The sequence below is a fragment of the Alexandromys fortis genome, unplaced genomic scaffold (assembly GCF_014885135.2).
Source record: "Alexandromys fortis isolate MF-2015 unplaced genomic scaffold, M_Fortis_MF-2015_v1.1 scaffold_201, whole genome shotgun sequence".
In the NCBI taxonomy this organism is placed as follows: domain Eukaryota; kingdom Metazoa; phylum Chordata; class Mammalia; order Rodentia; family Cricetidae; genus Alexandromys; species Alexandromys fortis.
In genome coordinates this window covers 2,690,882-2,710,400 of record NW_026068087.1, presented here as the reverse complement: position 1 = coordinate 2,710,400, position 19,519 = coordinate 2,690,882, and the positions used below count along the sequence as shown (strand labels likewise).

Sequence of the window (19,519 nt, the reverse complement as noted above, 5' to 3'; positions counted from 1 at the left end):
CTCTCTCTCTCTCTCTCTCTCTCTCTCTCTCTCTCTCTCTCTCTCTCTCTCTCTCTCTCTCTTTGTGCATGTTTGAGGGAGAGGGAGAGAGAGAGAGATTTGGAGAATAAGACTTGTAGACACATATGTACTACCCATTAAGATGAAAAAACTTAGTTAGGGTAGACTTGAGCATGTGTGAGGACTTCAGCTCCTGAGTGGGCCTGTTGAGTAGATTTGTACATTACATGATATGGCATCCAAATATATGTACCACCACAATCAATCCAAACACCAAAATGTTTTAAAGAGAAGTCGATTATTCCCACTTTCCTGATGAGAAATTATTGAGCTATCTTCAGAGTCTTGTCCTAATTGACACATCCAGTCTAAGTTTAATTCAATATTGAGACAAGCAATTTCTGCATGTTCTGTTGTGCCCTGCCAGACTTTTCTCCATTAGCTATTCTATAGTCTGTACCATAGCAATAAATCATAATGGCAGACAAATGGGAACAGGTTTCTACTGTCCTCACAATGATCATAACTTGAATCACTTTCTGTTGACCCATTTACAATTGTTTCAAGGTTCTTCAAATTCTCTTTTGTTTTATTGTTTTAGAATCCTAAGTTTCTTGTTTCCATTATGAAAAATAAAATTCTGACATTATTATTTTCATGGACGTATGACTTTATGTGAATATTCTCAACCATTCCTAATTCAGAGGAAGACAGGAAAGAGAGCAGACTGAGTTCCTCACTTTGCCCTCTCTGAACCTAGTAAAGAAGCCAGTTTTGTTGCTACCCTCAAATTGTGTAATCTTGTGGATTTTACTTTGTACTTATAAGAGTTGGTTTTATTATCTGGAAAATGTGGTTAATTACAGTACTTACTAAATTTTTTATAAAAAAATTATAAAACACTTAATATAGTATGACTACATAGAAACGCTTCATGAAATATTAGTAATCAAAAAACTATTTTAAGAGGCAAATTTACTTCCCTAATGTCATTTTACTTCTTTCTTTGAACTTTTCACTTCCTCTGAAATATACATTGTAGTTATCATTTCTTTGTGAAACAGGAACTAACCAAAGGGCATCAGATCAGGGTTCCTTAAGAAAAACCAGGGTAAAGCCCAATTTCTATGCTGCTGTAGGGTAATCTGGGCTCCTATAATAACACAGGCATCTTTCCATTTGGATGTGGATTTACCATAGTCAGCAGCTAGAATGAAATGAAGGGATTTTAAAAAAGCAAGATAAGGAAAAGGAAGAAAGAAGTACGTGTAAAGGGAAAGAGGAGTGGAGTGACCTTGTAGGTTGTGAATATAGATGTAGGGCAGAAGGGGAGAAGATAAGTGGTGTGGAGTAGTCGGGGGAGGAATAAGAAAGGAGGAGAAAATATGATGGGGAGAATGAAGCAAAACCAATGGAAAAGATGACATATGCATTAAGAAACTGGCATATACAGTAGATGACTATTGTATGGTGTTTATGCTTCAAAGATATTTGCACTGTAAGTTATAGCTGGAAGAGAATATTACAAATTCAAAATTGGAGATTCTGAGAAAGCAGCCACCTAGACTTCCGGACTTCTTAACTACAAAATGTGAAAGGTGAACCCTCAGGATTATAATTTCATGATATAATCAAAGCATCTAAGAATTTAAAGCATCCACTGTGCTTCTAGGTTTTATATTAAGGCATTTGGGAAGGGGGAACCTCAACTGAGAAAATGTTTCCATGAGATTGGGCTTTATGAATCCTGTGGGCGATTTTCTTAATTAGTAAATGAAGTAGGCACAATGATTGTGCTCAGTGCATTGTGGGTTGTTCTACCCATGGCCTAGTGGTCTTAGATTCTACAAGAGTGCAAGATGAGCAAGGCATGAGGAGCAAGCCAGTAGGCACTCTTCCACAGCCTTCATGGCCTCTGAATTAGCTTCTGCTGCCAGATTCCTTCTCAGTTTGAGTTCCTACCCTGACTGCCTTCAATGAGGAATTATGATATGAAAATGTAAGTAAAATAAACCTTTTCCTCCCCAAGTTGCTTTTGCTCCTGGTATTTCATCACAGCAATAGAAACCCTAATACAGTCACTCTATGTGATAAGTTTTTTTGGCAACATATTTAACATACAGACATGCAGACCTAATACAGACATAAAAGTCTGTCTTAATTAGGGTTTTTATTGCGGTGAAAAGACACCATTACCACGGCAACTCTTATAGGGAAAACTTTTAATTGAGGGGACTCACCATTTCTGAGGTTCAGTTCATTATCATGATGGCAGGGAACATGGCGGCATGCAGACAAACATGATACTGGAGGAATAGAGAGTCCTATGTCTTCCAGGCAATAGGAAGTCAACTGAGTTACACTGAAGGAAGCTTGAACAAAAGAGACCTCAAAGTCTGTCCCCACTATGACACACTTCCTTCAACAAGGCCACATCTCCTCATAGTGCCACTCCCTTTGGGGCCATTTTTTTTCAAGCCACTGAAAGGCCCAATACAGACATTCCTATTAGCAGAGCTCATAAAAATCAAATCATTCTTTACTGAACAACTCTGATACAAATGTCTTTTGGTAACTTTCATACTAGTCCTAATGCTATTAGTCAAGGCAATGGTTTTCCATTTCTTTGTCACAGATTTTCAAACACTGGCTAGACATCAAACACTACAGTCCCTTAATACTCGGGGCTACTAGAACAAAGCAACATTAAGCATTACAGTACATAATTTCTTTTTAAATTAATTTTTCATATAATATATACTATATCTTGATCATGTTTTTCCCTTCTACCAACTTCTCCTAGATGATCCCATCTCTACCACTCAAATTTATGTTTTCTTTCTCTCAAAAGAAGAACCAAAAAACAAAAACAAACAAGAAACAAGCTAAATAAACAAAATCTCCCACAAAAAAAAACAAGGAAAATAAAAGCAAACAAAAGATCAATAAGATAAAAAAAATTGCCCAAAGAAAAAAATACAAAAAATACCATTGAGATTATTTCCTGTTGGATATATATTGACTCCTGAGCATGGGGTCTGCCCTGGATTGTGGTTGACATATGCAGCAAGGCTTCACTGGAGAAAATCGATTTTTTTCATTACCAGTGGGTATCAATTGCAGATGTCTTCTTGGATAGATTGAGAGCCTATGCCCACTTCCCCTTCTCAGTGTTGGGACTCTGTCTGTATTGAAGCTGTAGAACTTGTGTGTGCTGCCACAGTCTATGAGTTCACATGTGCATCAGTGCTATTGTGTCTGAAAAAAGAATGTTACCTTGCAGTCATCAATCACCTCTGGTACTTAAAATCTTTATGCCTTGTTTGGGGCTGTGAACCCAGGCCCTGAATTTCCTGTAAACAACCTGTTATGCTTGCAGCTGCTTTGAGCAAAACAACTTGTTTTTCCTGTGTTTGTAGCTACGGTGAGCATGAGATCCTCAAGAGTTCCTGATGGCAGGGGAGTGGTTTCTGGTGGGTTTGGCTAGGGCATGGCTATCCAGATATAAGTGGCTCTGGTATACAATAAGGGGGGCATTCTTGTTTCAAGAATGGCCAATGTCTCTGTTTGTGTGCCTTGGTGTGTTTAAATCTCCAGGCCCTTGCCCGGCTTGGGAATGGTCCTATAGTGCAGGCTCCACACTAAAGGCTAGTACCATAATACATGTAGTAGTACTGACTGTACAATGCCTCCTCTTCTGCATAGGTTCTTGAAGCCTGAGGGGAGGGGGTTGGTGATGACATCATATTTAGGACTGAGTGCTCCAATATCTCACACTCTTTTCACATTGTCCACTTGTGAGTTACTGTGGTAATTCCCATCAACTGCAAGAAGCTTCTCTGACGGCTGAGCAAGATACTCATATATGGCTCTATGTCTTCAAGAGTCATTTTATGGCTATGTTTCTTTAGAATACTAGTAGTAGGTTTCCCCCCAGATTTATGACCTATCTAGTTTCAAGTTCTTAGAGACAATAGCACTGTCAAGTATGAGTTCTAGTTTGTGACGTGAGCATTAAATCCAATCAGAAAATGGTACTTTATTCCTCCCACAACATTTGTGAGACTATTGCACCAGTATATCTTGAAGATAGGTAATCCTGGTAGGTAGCAGGGTTTGTAGCTGGGTAATATTGGTGATTACTTTCAAGTAACATAAATTCTAGTCAGAAGGAGTGAAGGTTTTAGCTATCTGCCAGTACAACTTCTCCATGTTACATGACATAAGTATTACTATCTTCAGCAGCAGGGACTTACCATCCTGGAAAAATCAACACCCTTGGCAATAACCTGCTTGGGGGATACCATGGGATCCCTTTGGCTAGTGACTCAACAAAATGTACTCCACTAATGACACTGGAAATTTTACTTGATGACATAAATATTTAAGTATTAGAGATCTTTTTCCCATTTTACAGGCTGACATTTTGTACAAATGATAGTGTCCCTTGTCATATAGAAGATTTTCAGCTTTATGAGGTTCCATTTATTAAATGTTGTTGTTAGTATTTGTGCTATTGCAGTGCTGTTCATAAAATCCCTGTGCCAATGCATTCACGACTATTCTCCACTTTCTCTTCTGCATCTGGCTTTATGTTGAGGTCCTTGATCTATTTGGAACTGGGCTTTGTGTAGCATGATAAATATGAATATATTTTCATTTTTCTACATGCAGATATCCTGTTTGACAAGCACTATTTGTTGAAGATATCCATTTTTCCAGTGTATATTTTCAGCTCTTTGTCAAAATACAGGCGTCCATGGGTGTGTGGACTTAGGTCTGAGTCTTCAATTCAATTGAAGTATACCCTTTTGTTCAATCAGCCCCACCCTCAAAACAATCATTGCAATGAGTCCTTGGTCTGGCTCAAGGCCTCTAGAAAACCATCATCACTGGACCCTCATTGAAATTCGTCTCGGATATCCTGCTGCTGTCTTGAGTCATGGAGATCCTGCAGTTATCATTGCATGGAACCAGTCCCTTCACAAGCTCAAGCAGGTCATAGACGGGGTAGATGTTATACCCGGGATGTGGTTCTGAGTGGTAACTGAAATCGTTGGTCAGAGTCACTGGGACCATTCTCTCAGGTGAGTGACAGAGCCAGTTCTCTTAGGCCCACGCCATTGGGGCCAACTCTCCTGAGTGCAGGGGCCATCTTCTCGTGGAGAGGGAGGGCAGAGCCAGTTCCCTTGCTCCAGTGTTCAGCAAGGGGTAGGACCAGCTATCCCAGGGCCAGTAAGGGACAGAGCCAGCTCAGAATAGCCACTGGATTTCAACACACATGGTTCCTATTACCTCCATGGTAACATGGGCCATGAACATCATCACAGACCACAGCTGCAGCAAGAACACAAATCCATAAATGCCCTTGGTAGCAGCTTGGGCCTGGACCTCACCATGGCCCTGGCAGTAACACAGTCCACCCAGATGGGTATGGTTTTGGTGACAGTAAGGCCCTTGGACACAAAAATAGTGTCAAGTAGCTGTCTAGACCTTGGGCATCTGCTCAGTCCCTGGTGGCAACTGGAGACATGGACATCAACCCAGACCCTGGCTACTGCTGGTCTATGACCTCACACATAACTCATGGCAACAACATGACCCACGTTGCAGTGCAGGACACCCAAATTGTCACAACCCCAGAGGTAGCAAGGCTCACAGACACCACCAATATGGCCACAGGTTACAGTCTAGACCCCAGGCATCCATTGGGTCTTTGGTGGTATGGTGGACCACAGACACACAGACATCAACATAGAACCTGGCTGTGGTAGGACCACAGACTCAGACATGGCCCTCAGCAGTAGCCCTATCCAGGACAATCAATACCATGGTCCCAGGTAACAGCTGGACCACTCAGATGAGCATGTCCCAGTAGTGGCATGGCCCCTGGGTACCAACATGGCCACAGGAAGCAGCCTAGACCACAGACATCTGTGTGGCCTTTGGTGGCACCATAGGCCCCTGACATCACAAACCCCAACTGTCGTAGGATCATGGACCCAAACATGATGCTAGGTAGCAGCCCAGGCTCAGATGTCACCATGACCCCAGGCATGAGCACAGGCTACTCAGATCAGGATGGCCCCCAAAACAGAGTGGCCCTTGGACACAAACATGGTCCCAAGTGGTGGCCCATACCCTTGGCATCGGGATGGTCTTCAATGGTATAAAAAACCACAGGCACCAACACAGACCCTGGGTATGGTAGGGCCATGAACCGAGACATGTTACCAGTTGCAGCCCAGGCCTGAACATCACCATGGCAGTTCCTGGCTACAAAAGCCACTTGGGTCTCTAGTATGACCCTCAGATCCCCACCTGGCCTCAGATAATTTCCCAGACACCAAGTATTTGCATGGTGTTCAATGGTATAAGGAGAGACAGATATCAATCCAGACACTGACTGTGGTAGGTAGGGCCATGGATCAAGACGTGGCCCTATGCCACAGTCTGGGTATGGAGGTCACGATAGCCCCAAGAGGTAGCACAAGCCATTCAGATTAGCATGGTCCTGCTGGCAGGATGGTCCTCAGACACCAACATGGACTCAGGTGTTTGACCACAACCCAGTTATACACATGGCCTTCAGTAGTTACTGAAGTCATGGACATCAACACAGATCCTGGCTGTTGCTGGGATATGAACCCAGACATGGTCCCTGGCAGCAGCCCAGGCCCAAATGCCACCTGGTACAGGGTGGCAAGCAGGCCGTCAACATCAGCCCATTCCTCACCACCCTCACTTCTTCAGAACTCCCTCTTACCACAGCACACAAACCATCCTGCCTCTCTTTCTCTCCCATTTCTACCATATACTTGTTCACCATAATGACACTCCTCCAACCAGCACTGAAAGGAACCAGGGGGCCTGTGGATGCTTCAGGCAGGCCAGACCCATGAACCAATGGTGTCTTTCACCCACGTGAGCCTCATGCTTGTTAAGTCTCTTTATTCAATATCTTCAAGTTTTTATTATTCAAGTCTATCACTTGATGGTTAGAGTTATCCAAAGGTATTTTTGAGGTTTTTGTGAAAGGTACTATTTTCATTGTTTCTTTCTCACTCTGCTTGTCATTTTTATATAAAAATGCTATGAATTTTTGTATGTATGTTAATTTTGTATCCTTCTACTTTGCTGAAATCGTTTATCAGTTGTAGAGGATTCCTAGTGGAGATTTTATAACCTTTTGTCAGAGCCTGCCCCAACAAAGTCAGGCGCAAGGTTGAGAAAATCTCAAATTGAAAGAAATTGAGACAGAAAACCAGGATAAATACAGGAGGTCTGTTGGTAAATACCAACCAGCCCAGAGTTTATTTTAAAGCCTGCTTATATACAAAAGCAGAACAAAGCACAGCATAGTCAGTCAGTATCTAACCACAAGACTCTTCCTGTTCTTGAGCAAGCAGTTTCTTTTACTATCTGGATGTGCCTTCAGCTGGCATTCATCAGCCTGTGTCTATCTCATGGGCTTAATCAGAACTTTTTCACAGTTCTCAAGGAGACTGAAACAAGCAACTGTTGTGGGGAGGTCACTTGTTTGTCCCGGCTGCTCAGAACTGAAATAATCACACAAAAACCATATTATTTAAATCACTGCTTGCTCCAGTTTCTCATTTGCTAACTCTTACATCTTAGTTTAACCCATCTCCATTAATCTGTGCATCACCATGAGGTGGTGGCCTACCAGCAAAGTTTCAGCACATCAGTCTCAGGAGGCAGCTCCATGGCTTCTCTCTTACTCCACCCTTCTTTCTTCAAGCATTCAGTTTAGTTTCCCCTACCCTGACCTAGCTCTGCTCCTCTATAGCTCTGCTACAAGTCCAAAGCAGTTCCTTTATTTATCAATGGTAATCACAGCATACAAAGGGAAATCTCACATCAAGCAAGCTTGAACTCAATAGGCGTATAAGTCAGAATGGACTCCAGATGAAAACTGAGTCACCTGTGAGCTACCGCAACCTTTTATGCATAAAATCATATCATCTGAATATAAAGACTTTTTATATAGTCTTTTATATACTTTGACTTCTTCCTTTGCTTTTTGTATCACCTTGCTATTTTTCTGGATTTTTTTATTGCTCTAGCTAAGAACTTCAAGTACTATATTGAGTAGGCATGGAGTGAGCAGACATTTTTGTCTTGATCATTAGAGAAAATGCTTTGATTTTCTTTGTTTAGGTAGATGACGGCTGTTAGCCTACTGTCAATTGTCTTTATTATATTAAGGTATGTTACTTGTATCTCTAGTCTTTCTAGGACTTTTATCATAAATAGATATTTAATTTTGTCAAAGGACTTTTTCACATCCAATGAGATGATCATATGATTTTTATTTTTCATTCTTTTTATGTGTTGGATTACGTTTATTGATTTATTTATGTTGAGCCAGCCATGCTTCTTTGTCGTGAAGCCAACCTGATGATGACAAATACTCTTTTTGATGTATTCTGGAATTCAGTTTGTAAATATTTTATTGAGACTATTTGCATCCATAATAGACAGTGATCTACAATTTTCTTTTTTGTTGATTCTTCTTGTGGGTTTTGATATCAGGGTAACAGTGGCTTGATAAGAAGGATTAGGAAATGTTTCTTCATTTTCTATTTTGTAGAATAAATCTGAGGAGTATTAGAGTTAATTTTTCTTCTAAAAAATTAAAATCTGGTCTGGTAAAATTCTGAGTTAAATCCATCTGGTCCCAGAGTAATTTTGGTTGAGAAAGAGTAAAGACTTTTAAAGTATGTCCTTATAATTCTCTGGATTTCCTATGTCTATTGAAAGGACCCACTTTTCATCTCTAATTATATTAATTTAGATGTCTCTCTATATTCCCTGGTCCTGAAATTTTTTTTCTTCCTAAACTTAACTTTGTCCTCTTCTCTACCAACACCTCGCCAGGTCCAAAAGACACTGGACTGTTCCACATCACAAATCCTGGACAGGAGTAAAGTAATCAGCTACCCCTGCATTTGGCTTTTGCTGTTTAGTGCAGGGCCTGCCATGTTTTAGAAGATCCTGTGGGTTAGGAAATCTGTAGGAAGATACACCTACCTTGACCTGGGAAGCTAAGCGGTTGATTCCATTTGATTCTTTGTCCACACCTGGAGATCTTTAGTTTAGATGAAAGGCAGTTTTTCTCAGTGGTTAGTGCTTTCACTTAATGAAACAAATTGCAAATGGACATTATTCTGTGCTCATCTGTCCTCTGTTTGCTTTGGAGGAAATAGAGTACTGATGCTAGGGGCCAACCTGTCTCTCTGTTTTGAAGAGTCCTTTAAAAATTGAACATTTGAATGCAATATCCCCAGATCTCTAAACAGTTGAGGGCTGTTTATTGGGTATAGATAAGTTATAATTATGGTATAGGCTCTGCCTGGAGAGCTGAGTCCAAGCCTGACTGTACTGGTTTTTAACTTGACAGATGAGATTTATAGTTGTGAAGGACAAAGAAGAAAAAACTGTTCACAATAGAGGCTTACAACAGCTTAATATATTTTAAATCAGGGTTGGATCACATATACAGTATTTTTGTAAGAGATTTAAAACTACATACCAATTTAAAATATGAGATTTATGTTTTCTTAGTCTGGAATGAAATTCAAAGAACAGACTATTTAAAACATTTAACAGTAAGTATATGTACATTTACACACAGTTGAATTTAGTTACACAAAAGTTAAATAAAAAGTGAGTGAGAGAAAGCTGGCTTTTCTAATGGGAAAGCAGAGTTGTTGCAGGGGAGGAGATGTACTATGATAGCCTGTTAGCAGGCTACCTGCACTGTTTGGCTGGGGGTAGGACCTTGTATGGAAAACCTGCCACTGGCACTCTTCAGCTAGGGGCAGAATCTCGTGAGTCTGTGACGCCTTCCTTTTTTAAGTTCAAAGAAAATGGTGGTAGCTATGGTTGCCCATGTACTATTTACATTTAACCATACTCTGGTAGAAGTTCGAAATGTCAGCCTATTTCTCACGGGTGAGGCAGAAAAAAAAATGAATGCCTGGCTCAGGCTGTTACCTATTCATCCATAAGATAACAGGGGCCAAGAAAGGGCAGTCTCCCAAGAGGCACCAGGCCAAAAGGAAACATTTGGTAAGAATTTTCACATAAAGCCTGAGAAAACTTTAAAAAGGGGAAGTGGGGGTAGGATTCTATACAGACAAGAACAGAGTCAAGTGCAGTTTCTTGGCCTTTTCTTCAGTAGATTCTGTTGCTGGTAGTGAGCAGAGGCATGGCTACTTCAAGAGAGGCTTCTTAACTCAGCATTAGCCTCAAAAACCTCACAGTTTTTTTAAGAGGCTTTGCCACCAAACTCTTTTTTTTAAACAATACAAATGTTTTATTTAATAGTCGCAGGTCATCATGGGCCAAGTGGTGGATACTCAGGACCCAGCAGGAAGGTCAGTCAGCGCAACCTCCGAGCCTCTCTGACTCCAATAGGGTGAGCACATCTCCCTCTCGAACAGGGACCTTTGACGTTTTGGATGATGGAGTGGCTGGTGTCATCCATAAATTCCACACGGACCTGCGTGCACTGTCCCTGCGAACTGGTCCTGCCCAGCACTTTGGTTACCTTAGCGAGCTTGATGGGCTGCAGGCGACTCGTGTCCATGATGGCGGCGATCAGGCGGAGAGGGCTCCACCAAACTCTTAAATGGTGTTCATGAGCAGCTGGCATCGGTCTTTGTGGTGGTAGCATGGATATAGAATCTCCAGAGTTTTGACAATAAATATGGCTCCCACCAGTACCTCCACCATAAAGCTAGACTCTCAAAAAGATAAGGAATGGGGTGGAGCCAGACACCAAAGCCACAACTTTAATCCTAGCCATATTGCTTAGTAGATTAAAAACTCATGTAGTCAGAAAAAGATAGACATATACAGTGATGACAGATTCAGATAAAAAAAAAAACAACTCTAAACAGCTTACAGTGTGTTTTAAAATATTCATAGGCTTTGGAGAGAAAAGAAAAAGAATAGAGAATGTCCTTTAAAAAAAAAGAAATAGAGGGGGCTGGAGAGATGGCTCAGAGGTTAACAGCATTGCCTGCTCTTCCAAAGGTCCTGAGTTCAATTCCCAGCAACTACATGGTGGCTCACAACCATCTGTAATGGGGTCTGGTGCCCTCTTCTGGCCTACAGGCATATATGGAGGCTGAACGCTGTGTACATAATAAATAAATAAATAAATCTTTAAAAAAAAAAGAAATAGAATAGTCAGGCATGGTGTCTTATGCCTTTAATCCCAGCCCTTGGGAGGTAGAGGCAGAAGGATCATTGTGAGTTTGAGGCCAGCCTGATCTACAGAGTGAGTTCCCAGATAGCCAAAGACACACAGAGAAACCCTGTCTCAGNAAAAAAAAAAAAAAAAAAACAGATAACATGTAGTCACAAGTGGCTTTACTACATAAAGCAAAGTCTGCCCTACTGTTTTTTTGGGTTTTTTTTTTTCAGAAAGAAAAAAAAGAGGCCTTGAGTTGCCTTCTAAATCTATGAATTACATTACAGCAAAAGGGACTTTGTGTCCCACTATGACTGTATGAACTCATTATGTCAATTTCTTTCTACTGGGCCTCGCCTGCTAACGTAAGTACTACTTCCTGATAGTGCCATGGGCTGGTAACTTGACCTTCAATAAATGGGGTGTCGGGATACATTTCAAATGCAAATTATAGGAGTGTTTAAGGGAAATATCTCAGGGTAAGAATGTATACACTATGACTTCTTTTTAAAATACAGTGATTCAAAGTAAAACTCCAGGAGACCTCCTAAATTTTATTTTAAAGAGAACATACCCTTTAGCCCTGAATGCATGTTTACAATAGAGACTCTATCCTAAGACTGTCATTATGGCATTTAGGACAAATATTTTCTTTTAAAGAGCCACAAACTGGAAGTCCTTGGGTTGTCATTAGATGGACATCCATCAGGTGTGGATCTAAGATATCAAACAGTGCTGATATTTGCAAATATTTGAGTTTACTTTAAAATCTGTATGTCACCTCTCCTCTCAAATAAGTACTTCTAGGTTTCTTGAACCCTGTAGAGTTCAGCCATGTTGGCATTGGACTTTACACTTTTCAACAAACTTGGAACCATCGGTTTGGGCAGGATCTGTGCTTTCCAGTTCAGTGCAAACCCCATAAAATACTGCCCACAGCTCGTTCTTGGCAGGTATGTTTATTTGCAATTGTGTTTGTTCCAAACCACCTGGGCTTTTATAAACTTGTAATACAATGAAAAAGAAATTAATTTTTAAAATAAATATTGAAAGGGTGCGCTGGTTGCTCTTCACTTTCTTCAAGGTTGTTTTACCCTCCTCAGTTCCTCAGCCAACCAGGACTGAAGTCCTAGAAGCCGGAAGGTCTGAGTCTCAGGAAAGACAGGTGTAAGGAAAACCTACAGGATGTCTTGATAGGAGCTGAGAAAAAAGAGAGAGGCCATTAGGAAAGAAAATGAGGTAACAAAGCAAAGATACTGAGAAAAGGAACACAGGAAAGGGGAGACTTACTGGCGCTTCTTGATGTAGATCACATAACAGATTAGAGCACATATTGGTACTAGTACTCCTAGTACTAGCACGATGATAATACCCATGGAAAAATGTCTGCCACCTGCTTTGGAAGAATGCAAGGTATCACTAAACAAAGAACCCAGACCTATTTCAAGTTCCCTATTCTAAGCACATGCGAGGAAGCCATGCCATTGTTTTTTCTTTATTTAAACTCTATCCTTTTAGTCTTCATGAGTTTAGACTGACCATCTATTGTCAGGATCTGATTGTATGTTCTCCAGACAGATGTGAATCTGTTTACCCCAGCTCTTGAATTTTCTGAATGACTTTGGGTGGTTACCTTATCCTAGCACTGACTTCTTTGTTGACTTCTTTATCTGTAAACTCAGAATAGCAGTATTTGCTTCAAAGCTAAGTGATGAACTGGTATGTTGTTAACAGAGTGGTCAGTGCTCATACAGGAGGCATCAATAACCTACATCTATGCCTTGGGCTTGGATCCTCTATCCTGGGGAATGTACCCTCCTGAACTTCTTTATTTGCCCTTTGCCTCTGGGTCTTCTGAGTTTCTTGGTCTACATTCCTCTTACATATATAGAACATCTTACCTCAAATTTACTGGGATTGATTTCTGTATCCAGAATTGCCCCTTCTCTCTCTCCTATAATAGTTAGGGGTTTCATATCTGAAACTCAGTTTGTTTAGTTTTCACTCCAAGCTTGAATGGTACCTCTACTTGCTCTCAACCCAGGATACAGGTTTTTTCCTTACGTGAATGGCAGATGATATCCTGTTCTCCTAGGCTGCTATGTTTCACACAGCAGGCCAGGCCAGCCTCCTTTCCAGCCTCCACATCCAGGGTTGCTCGGAGATACCATGTCTCATCAGCATTGGGCAGGTAGTCACTTGTCTGAGTACTATTTTGCTCCTGCTCACCGTGCATCCACATCACCCACACAGGCTTTGGGTAGAAGCCAGAGACATGACACACCAACTGTAGATGACCATGTTTAGGACTGAGGCCACTGGAAAACCAGACCTCAGGCTTCTCTGTACCCAGAAAGAGAATAAAAATATCTTAAAGCAAGAACATTTATATTAGAGGCTCCAGAATTTCTATTAAGTTTACACTTTCCACAGTTCCCCTTCCGGAGATGATGTTGCCTATTAGTTTAAATCCATTTGTATCACTGTGACTAGGGAAACTGTCTGTGATACTTTTACCGTTCCTTGATTCAAGTGTTCCAGGAACAGTCCTTCTCTATACTCTAGAACACCCTGAGTTCAGTTGATATAGCATGTCTCAAATACCACCTGGCTCAGTTCTGATCCCCAGTGTTTATTTAACTTAATTTATAGAATCCAGAGTGAGTGCCAGTGACAAGAATAAACCCCACATGCCTTATTCACCTCTTCCTAGGCCTTGCCCTTCCTCTAAAGCTTACAGAGATGAAAAAACATAGGGAGAGCTGGGGTGAAGCTAGCAGGCCGACCTTGTTTCTCTAGCTCCGCCTTCCCTGCCTCCAGGAGGCCATGGACAAACTTGGGGCAGATGTCATACAGAAGCCATTGTGCTGTTTCCGTTGTCCCTTGATCACCGTTGAGCACGTTAATGACCAACTCTGTCCAAGGTGGGGCATCTGGGGCCTTCTGAAAGGAAGTTCCCTGAAAACTCAGGATATATTCTCCTTGAAATGTTGCATATAAAAAGCTTTCTGAAGCATTCTCAGAGTACACGTCACACCCAGCAGACATCTGGATCTCAACAGGATCTGTAAAGGGGAGTGTGTAGAGATTCAATAATGGTTACAGTTTGGAAGAGAGGAGAAGAAATTGGCATGGAGATATGTCCCAGGTGAGGGAAATGATTGTGGGGTCCTGGAGCAGAGACAGGGATTATTCTCAGAAGAGACAAGGATCCCTCTAGACAGAAGTGAAAATCTTAAGGGTGGAGAAAAAGAGAATCTCATCAAGTAGGCCCACAGTTATCCAGTTGGGGTCTGGGGTTCTCTCTCATCCACTAGGTACCTTTTCAGGGCTCCATCCCTCCACTCACAGTGTATATTAGGCATCATTTTGACAAATTCCTGTATGTCCCTGGTAAAGCTGAATCGATAAATTCGAAATATACGCTGCAAGTGCTCCCACTGTTGGTCACTGAATTTGCCCTGGGACCAGGGTTTCACGAAGTCAATGGTGTCCGAGGCATTACTCCACCGATGAGTTTGCAGATCCCCCAGCCAGGCCAAGCCATCTGTGCTTGAGCAACTACTGTTTGGGAAGGAAGAGATCTGCAGGCAGCGGAAGGGGAAATTATTTTGCTGGGCTGGAAACAATGAAAACCGAATGATCACAGTAAGTGTCCAATTCAGCGGGCAGGTTGTTAGGAAAAAGCCTTAATGGGCTTGCAAAGGGAGAGTAGGGTTCAGAACTGCATTTAGCTCTGAGCTGCATCAGCATATGTTCCGCCCACCAATGTGCTTCAAACCCAGCAAAGTCCACTTTCACCCACCCAGGACCGCAGCGCTGCTAGCCCAGCACTCTCTCTCGTCTTCTCCAGCCCATACTGTGCCCACTTCTACTCACCTTCAGATTGTACCCAGACCCACGGGAACACCCAAAACAACAGGCACGGTAGGTACCACATGGTGAGAGAGGTTTAAACAGCCCTAGGCTCCGACTTCTGCGCTTTTCTGTTCACGCTGCTTGAGGAGAACAGCTCTGGGTTTTTGGCAAAGCGACCGCCCAATCCGGAAAAGCAGGCTCTGGCAAAGGAATTATTCTTTTACAAAGTCACCCCCTAGTGGTTGAGTGTTGGAATACAGCTTTAATCAGCACCTCTGAGAGCAATCAAATTTTCTCAACCTTCTTTCGTTTACACTAAAGAAAGAGGTTGAGAACGGTTTGCCATCTAAATGTTTAAAGTGAGCCAAAATGTCGTGTTTGTGTTACAACTCCGAAGATATTAAAAATGCAAGGAAGCAAAGGAGAAAAGTTTCGACCTTGCTAGCAATGGCTATCTGCAGGCGCTACTTTGTTTTACACTTCTGACTCCTTCCAAATCTCCACACGTTTAGAATAAATAAGGATAGACATGATTCTCACATCGGTACTGAGAGGATAAGACCGGGTGGGCTAAGTTCCTTCACAGCCTTCGTATCCATAAAGTCTTCTGTATCAGGGGTCCCCACAATCTTTCCCCCTAACCTGGTCTGTTCTCTGCTTGCCTTGTCTCTCTGTCTTCCCTGGCTCCCTTTCAGGAGAAAACAGGTGTGTTTTATTTTATTGCACTATATCATGATTTGTGCAAATTGAAGACTTGTGGCAATCCGATGTGAAGAAAAGGTAAGAGTGACAAGATGTGCACACTCTTTGGGTCATAGCACAGGGGAAACAAGCAGGATATCCGCATTCAAGGATCTTTCCTTCAGGTTCCCTGCCCTCTGGACAACCTTGCCTACTGGCTTCTTCCTCTGGAGGTAGGATCACAAGGTGTGCCCGTGATTCGGTCATTCCCTATTTCTCACGCTGGAAAGAAGCAGTGACAAAACAGTTACTCAGAACTGTGAGTTACCCCAAGAAAGAAGTCATCACTGGTAAAGCAGACTCCCTCAGCCACCGGAAACCATCTTCCTCGTTCCTTTTTATTCTCTCCTTCATCAGCTTGCTCTATCTTTTCATCCTGTCTCTTAAGTGGGTCCTCTTCTCTACATCTCTACCTTCATCATCACCCTAAGCTTCTGTTTCGTCTGTATGGAAACAGCCTTCCTGGGAAGAAAAAGTCATCATCAGGATGGCCTAGAGAAGTATCCTGGCCCTGCTCTGGTCTGCCTTTGAGTGTCAACTGGAACCTACTCTCAGCCTCACATGCTCCAGTGCCTTAGATGCAGCTTCTTCCTGACTAAGGGCTCTGTACAAATAGGTACCTTAGGGAACTCATGCTTCCAAGCCCATGCCTAGCTGTTTCCACTCAGACCAAACCGCAATGCTGTTTTCTCAGAAGAGCCTTCTCAAGCTTCCCAGGTGGTGAGAGCAAAGGCAGGAGAGCTAGATAGCCCCATCCCCACACCCTGCACAGAGGCTAGTTTTATGGGCCTTTCTTCCTAACACTTAGGCCTTGTAATTACAGAAGTGTTAGTTCATCTGCTTCTTTGTTCTTTCTATAATCACCTGTAGAGATATCAGATCATAAGGGTCACATCTTCTGACCATGACACCTTCCATTCTGCCTTCATTAATTTTACTCCTGCTATGTAGCATTGTTAAAGAGTCCTGGAGGATAGGTTTTCCCTTCTAGGCTGGGATCTTGGGGGTGGCTCTAATCAGCTAGACCTTATTTTACTGGATATTGCTCCCAAAACAGTCTGAAATGACACTGAAAAGTTTTGTTAACAAATAGAATGTTACTTGGGTGTGGTGGTACATGCTTGTAATCCCAGCACTTGGGAGGTGGAAACAGGCAACTCTCTGCTGCAGTTCCTGCTCCCTCAGTGATGTAAATTTAAACAAGTCCTTTCCTCTCTAAGCTTCTTTTGACCATGGTGCGTTAATCTCAGAAGTGGAAACTTTAAGACAGCCTGTCATAGTCCCTTTTCACCTTCCTAGTTTCTGCGGTTATTCTGGGTTGTATGCTCAGATCTGGAGTTTGGGAGCTTTGAAATGTAGGAGCAAAAACATGCAGTCTTTTGGGATCTGATTTATCTCACTGAATACAATGCTTTCTATGTCCATCCATTTAACTGCAAATGTCACGATTTCCTTTTTTTTTTTATACAGAATAGCATTTTATAGTGTTTATGTCCCTCATCTCCATTATCCCTTGTCAGTTGAAAATCATTTAGGTTGTTTCCATTTCATAATTATTATGAAGAGCAACAAACATGTCTGAGGAAATATCAGTGGGGTAGGATGTCACGTCCTCTGATCATATTCCAAGCAGTGGCATAGCTGGGCCATGTGCTGCATTTATTTTTAGCCTCTCAAGAATTGTCCAAACTGTTCTAGAGTGAATGCACCATTTTACAACCCACCAGGAGTGAATGAGGGCTCCCATCCCCCACATTTTCTCCAGCTTTGTGTGTGTGTGTGTGTGTGTGTGTGTGTGTGCGTGCCACCAGGGGTGAATGAGGGTTCCCATCCACCACATGTTCTCCAGCTTTGTGTGTGTGTGTGTGTGTGTGTCACCAGGAGTGAGTTAGGGTTCCCACCCCCCACATTTTCTCCAGCTTTGTGTGTGTGTTTGTGTGTGTGTGTCTGTGTGTGCTTGATCTTTGCCTGTAGACTTGGGTGAGTTGTTTCTATTTGCATTCCCCTAATTGCTAAAAAGGATGAACATTTGCCACAATATTAGCCATTCTTATTTCTCTGTCTGAGAATTCTTCTTCTGGGTCTTTAATGTTTTGACTTTTTTTTTTGTATTCTTTTGCTGTTAATGCTCTATCAAATGAATAGCTGGAAAGATTCTCTCCCACTCTACTGACCTCCTCTTTACTCAATTGGTTTTTTTGTTTGTTTGTTTTCTTTGATTGGGCAGAAGCCTTTGGGTTTTATAAGGTACCACTGGTCATTGTTGGTTAATTCCTGGGCATTGGAGCTCTATTTAGAAGGCCTTTTCCTACACCTCCATTCTGTAGTCTTGCCTTTGTAGTCTTCTAGCAGTTTCAGTGTTTCAGGTTTTACCCCAAGGTCTTGAGTGCATTTGAAGTGAGCTTTTGTGCAAGATGGTAGACGTGGGTCTTATTTCATTCTTCTACATGTAGACATTCAGATTTTCCAGAATTGATGAGGGTGCTGTCCTTTCTCCAGTGTGTGTTTCTGGCATCTTCGTCAATTATCAGAAGACTGTATTTTGTGTATACTCATGTTTGGGTCTTCTATTTTGTTTAATTGATCAATATGCCTATTTCTGTGCCAGTTCCATTCTGTTTTATTACTTTGGCTCTGTAATATGTTTTGAAATCTAGAATGGTAATTGCTCCCTCATTTTTGGTTTTGCTGTTGTGTTGTTTTGTTTTTGTCAAGGATTACTTTGGTTATCAGGGTTTTTTTTTTTTTTTGTGGTTCCATATGAATTTCAGTTTCTTTGGGGAAATGAGATGGGAATTTTTATGCAGATGGCAATGGACCTTTAATAGGTTTGGGTAGGGTGATCATTTTTTTACAGCACTAGGCCTATTGATCCTTGAGCATGAGATATGATGCTCCAGTGTCTCAGCCAAAAGGGGTTGTCAGATGTCGATCTTGGTCCTTGCCAGCCTTTCCTTTCATGATTGAGAGAACACTAACTTCTGTCTCCCTTGCATTCAGAGCAGGGACCATCTTCCCTGATGTAATATTATAGTGATCCTTGCTTACTTTGTGCGTGGCTGGGTGGTTAGGTGAGAACTGCCCAGCAGAGAGATATTCCTCACTGCAGATTCCTGTTATACACACACACACACACACACACACACACACACACACACCTTGAGGGTGATTTTGTTACCAGGAATTCTTTTGTTTGGGGTTGCGGTTGGGGCATAGATGAAAGCAAACTTTCTCTGCCCATTTCTCAAATGTTCTGTCAGGGAAGTGGCCTCTGAGCTCAGTTCTTCACACTCTACCAGTTACAAAGTAGTGTTTTGCTTCTGTATACATTTTGCCTTGTTTCTATGTACTTCTTTTCATTTTTATTACTGTTATTAATTGAGGTATTGTTTCTTGCAAGGTGAGGCAAGAGTTTCTCATGATCATGTACATGAGTAAGGGGGGGGGTTTGGAGATGAGGTAAGGCTTTTTAGTCTGTATGAAAAGCCATACAAAATAAAGCTTATTTTTTTTTAAATTTATTTATTTATTAAAGATTTCTGTCTCTTCCCCACCGCCGCCTCCCCTTTCCCTCCCCCCTCCCCCAACCAAGTCCCCCTCCCTCGTCAGCCCAAAGAGCAATCAGGGTTCTCTGTCCTGTGGGAAGTCCAAGGACCACCCACCTCCATCCAGGTCTAGTAAGGTGAGCATCCAAAC

At 42.0% G+C, this 19,519-nt stretch overlaps 1 protein-coding gene across 3 annotated transcripts; it reads right to left on the bottom strand.

The window, feature by feature from the left end:
• Positions 1-11,590: 11,590 nt before the first annotated feature.
• On the bottom strand, positions 11,591-15,268 carry Cd1d (CD1d molecule). 3 transcript variants are annotated; one of them, XM_050122340.1, is made up of 6 exons: positions 15,104-15,268; positions 14,574-14,843; positions 14,011-14,289; positions 13,289-13,567; positions 12,515-12,620; positions 11,591-12,424 (listed from the first exon to the last, which is right to left on the bottom strand). In XM_050122340.1, exons 1-6 carry the CDS (start codon positions 15,162-15,164, stop codon positions 12,403-12,405), a joined length of 1,017 nt encoding a protein of 338 aa, XP_049978297.1. In that variant the 5' UTR covers positions 15,165-15,268; the 3' UTR covers positions 11,591-12,402. The 3 variants fall into 3 exon arrangements, with proteins under 3 accessions (XP_049978297.1, XP_049978294.1, XP_049978295.1); XM_050122337.1 differs by having other exon boundaries at positions 11,594-12,424; positions 13,289-13,574; positions 14,012-14,289; positions 15,104-15,267; XM_050122338.1 differs by having other exon boundaries at positions 11,598-12,424; positions 12,515-12,617; positions 13,289-13,574; positions 14,012-14,289; positions 15,104-15,266.
• Between the last annotated feature and the right edge of the window lie 4,251 nt (positions 15,269-19,519).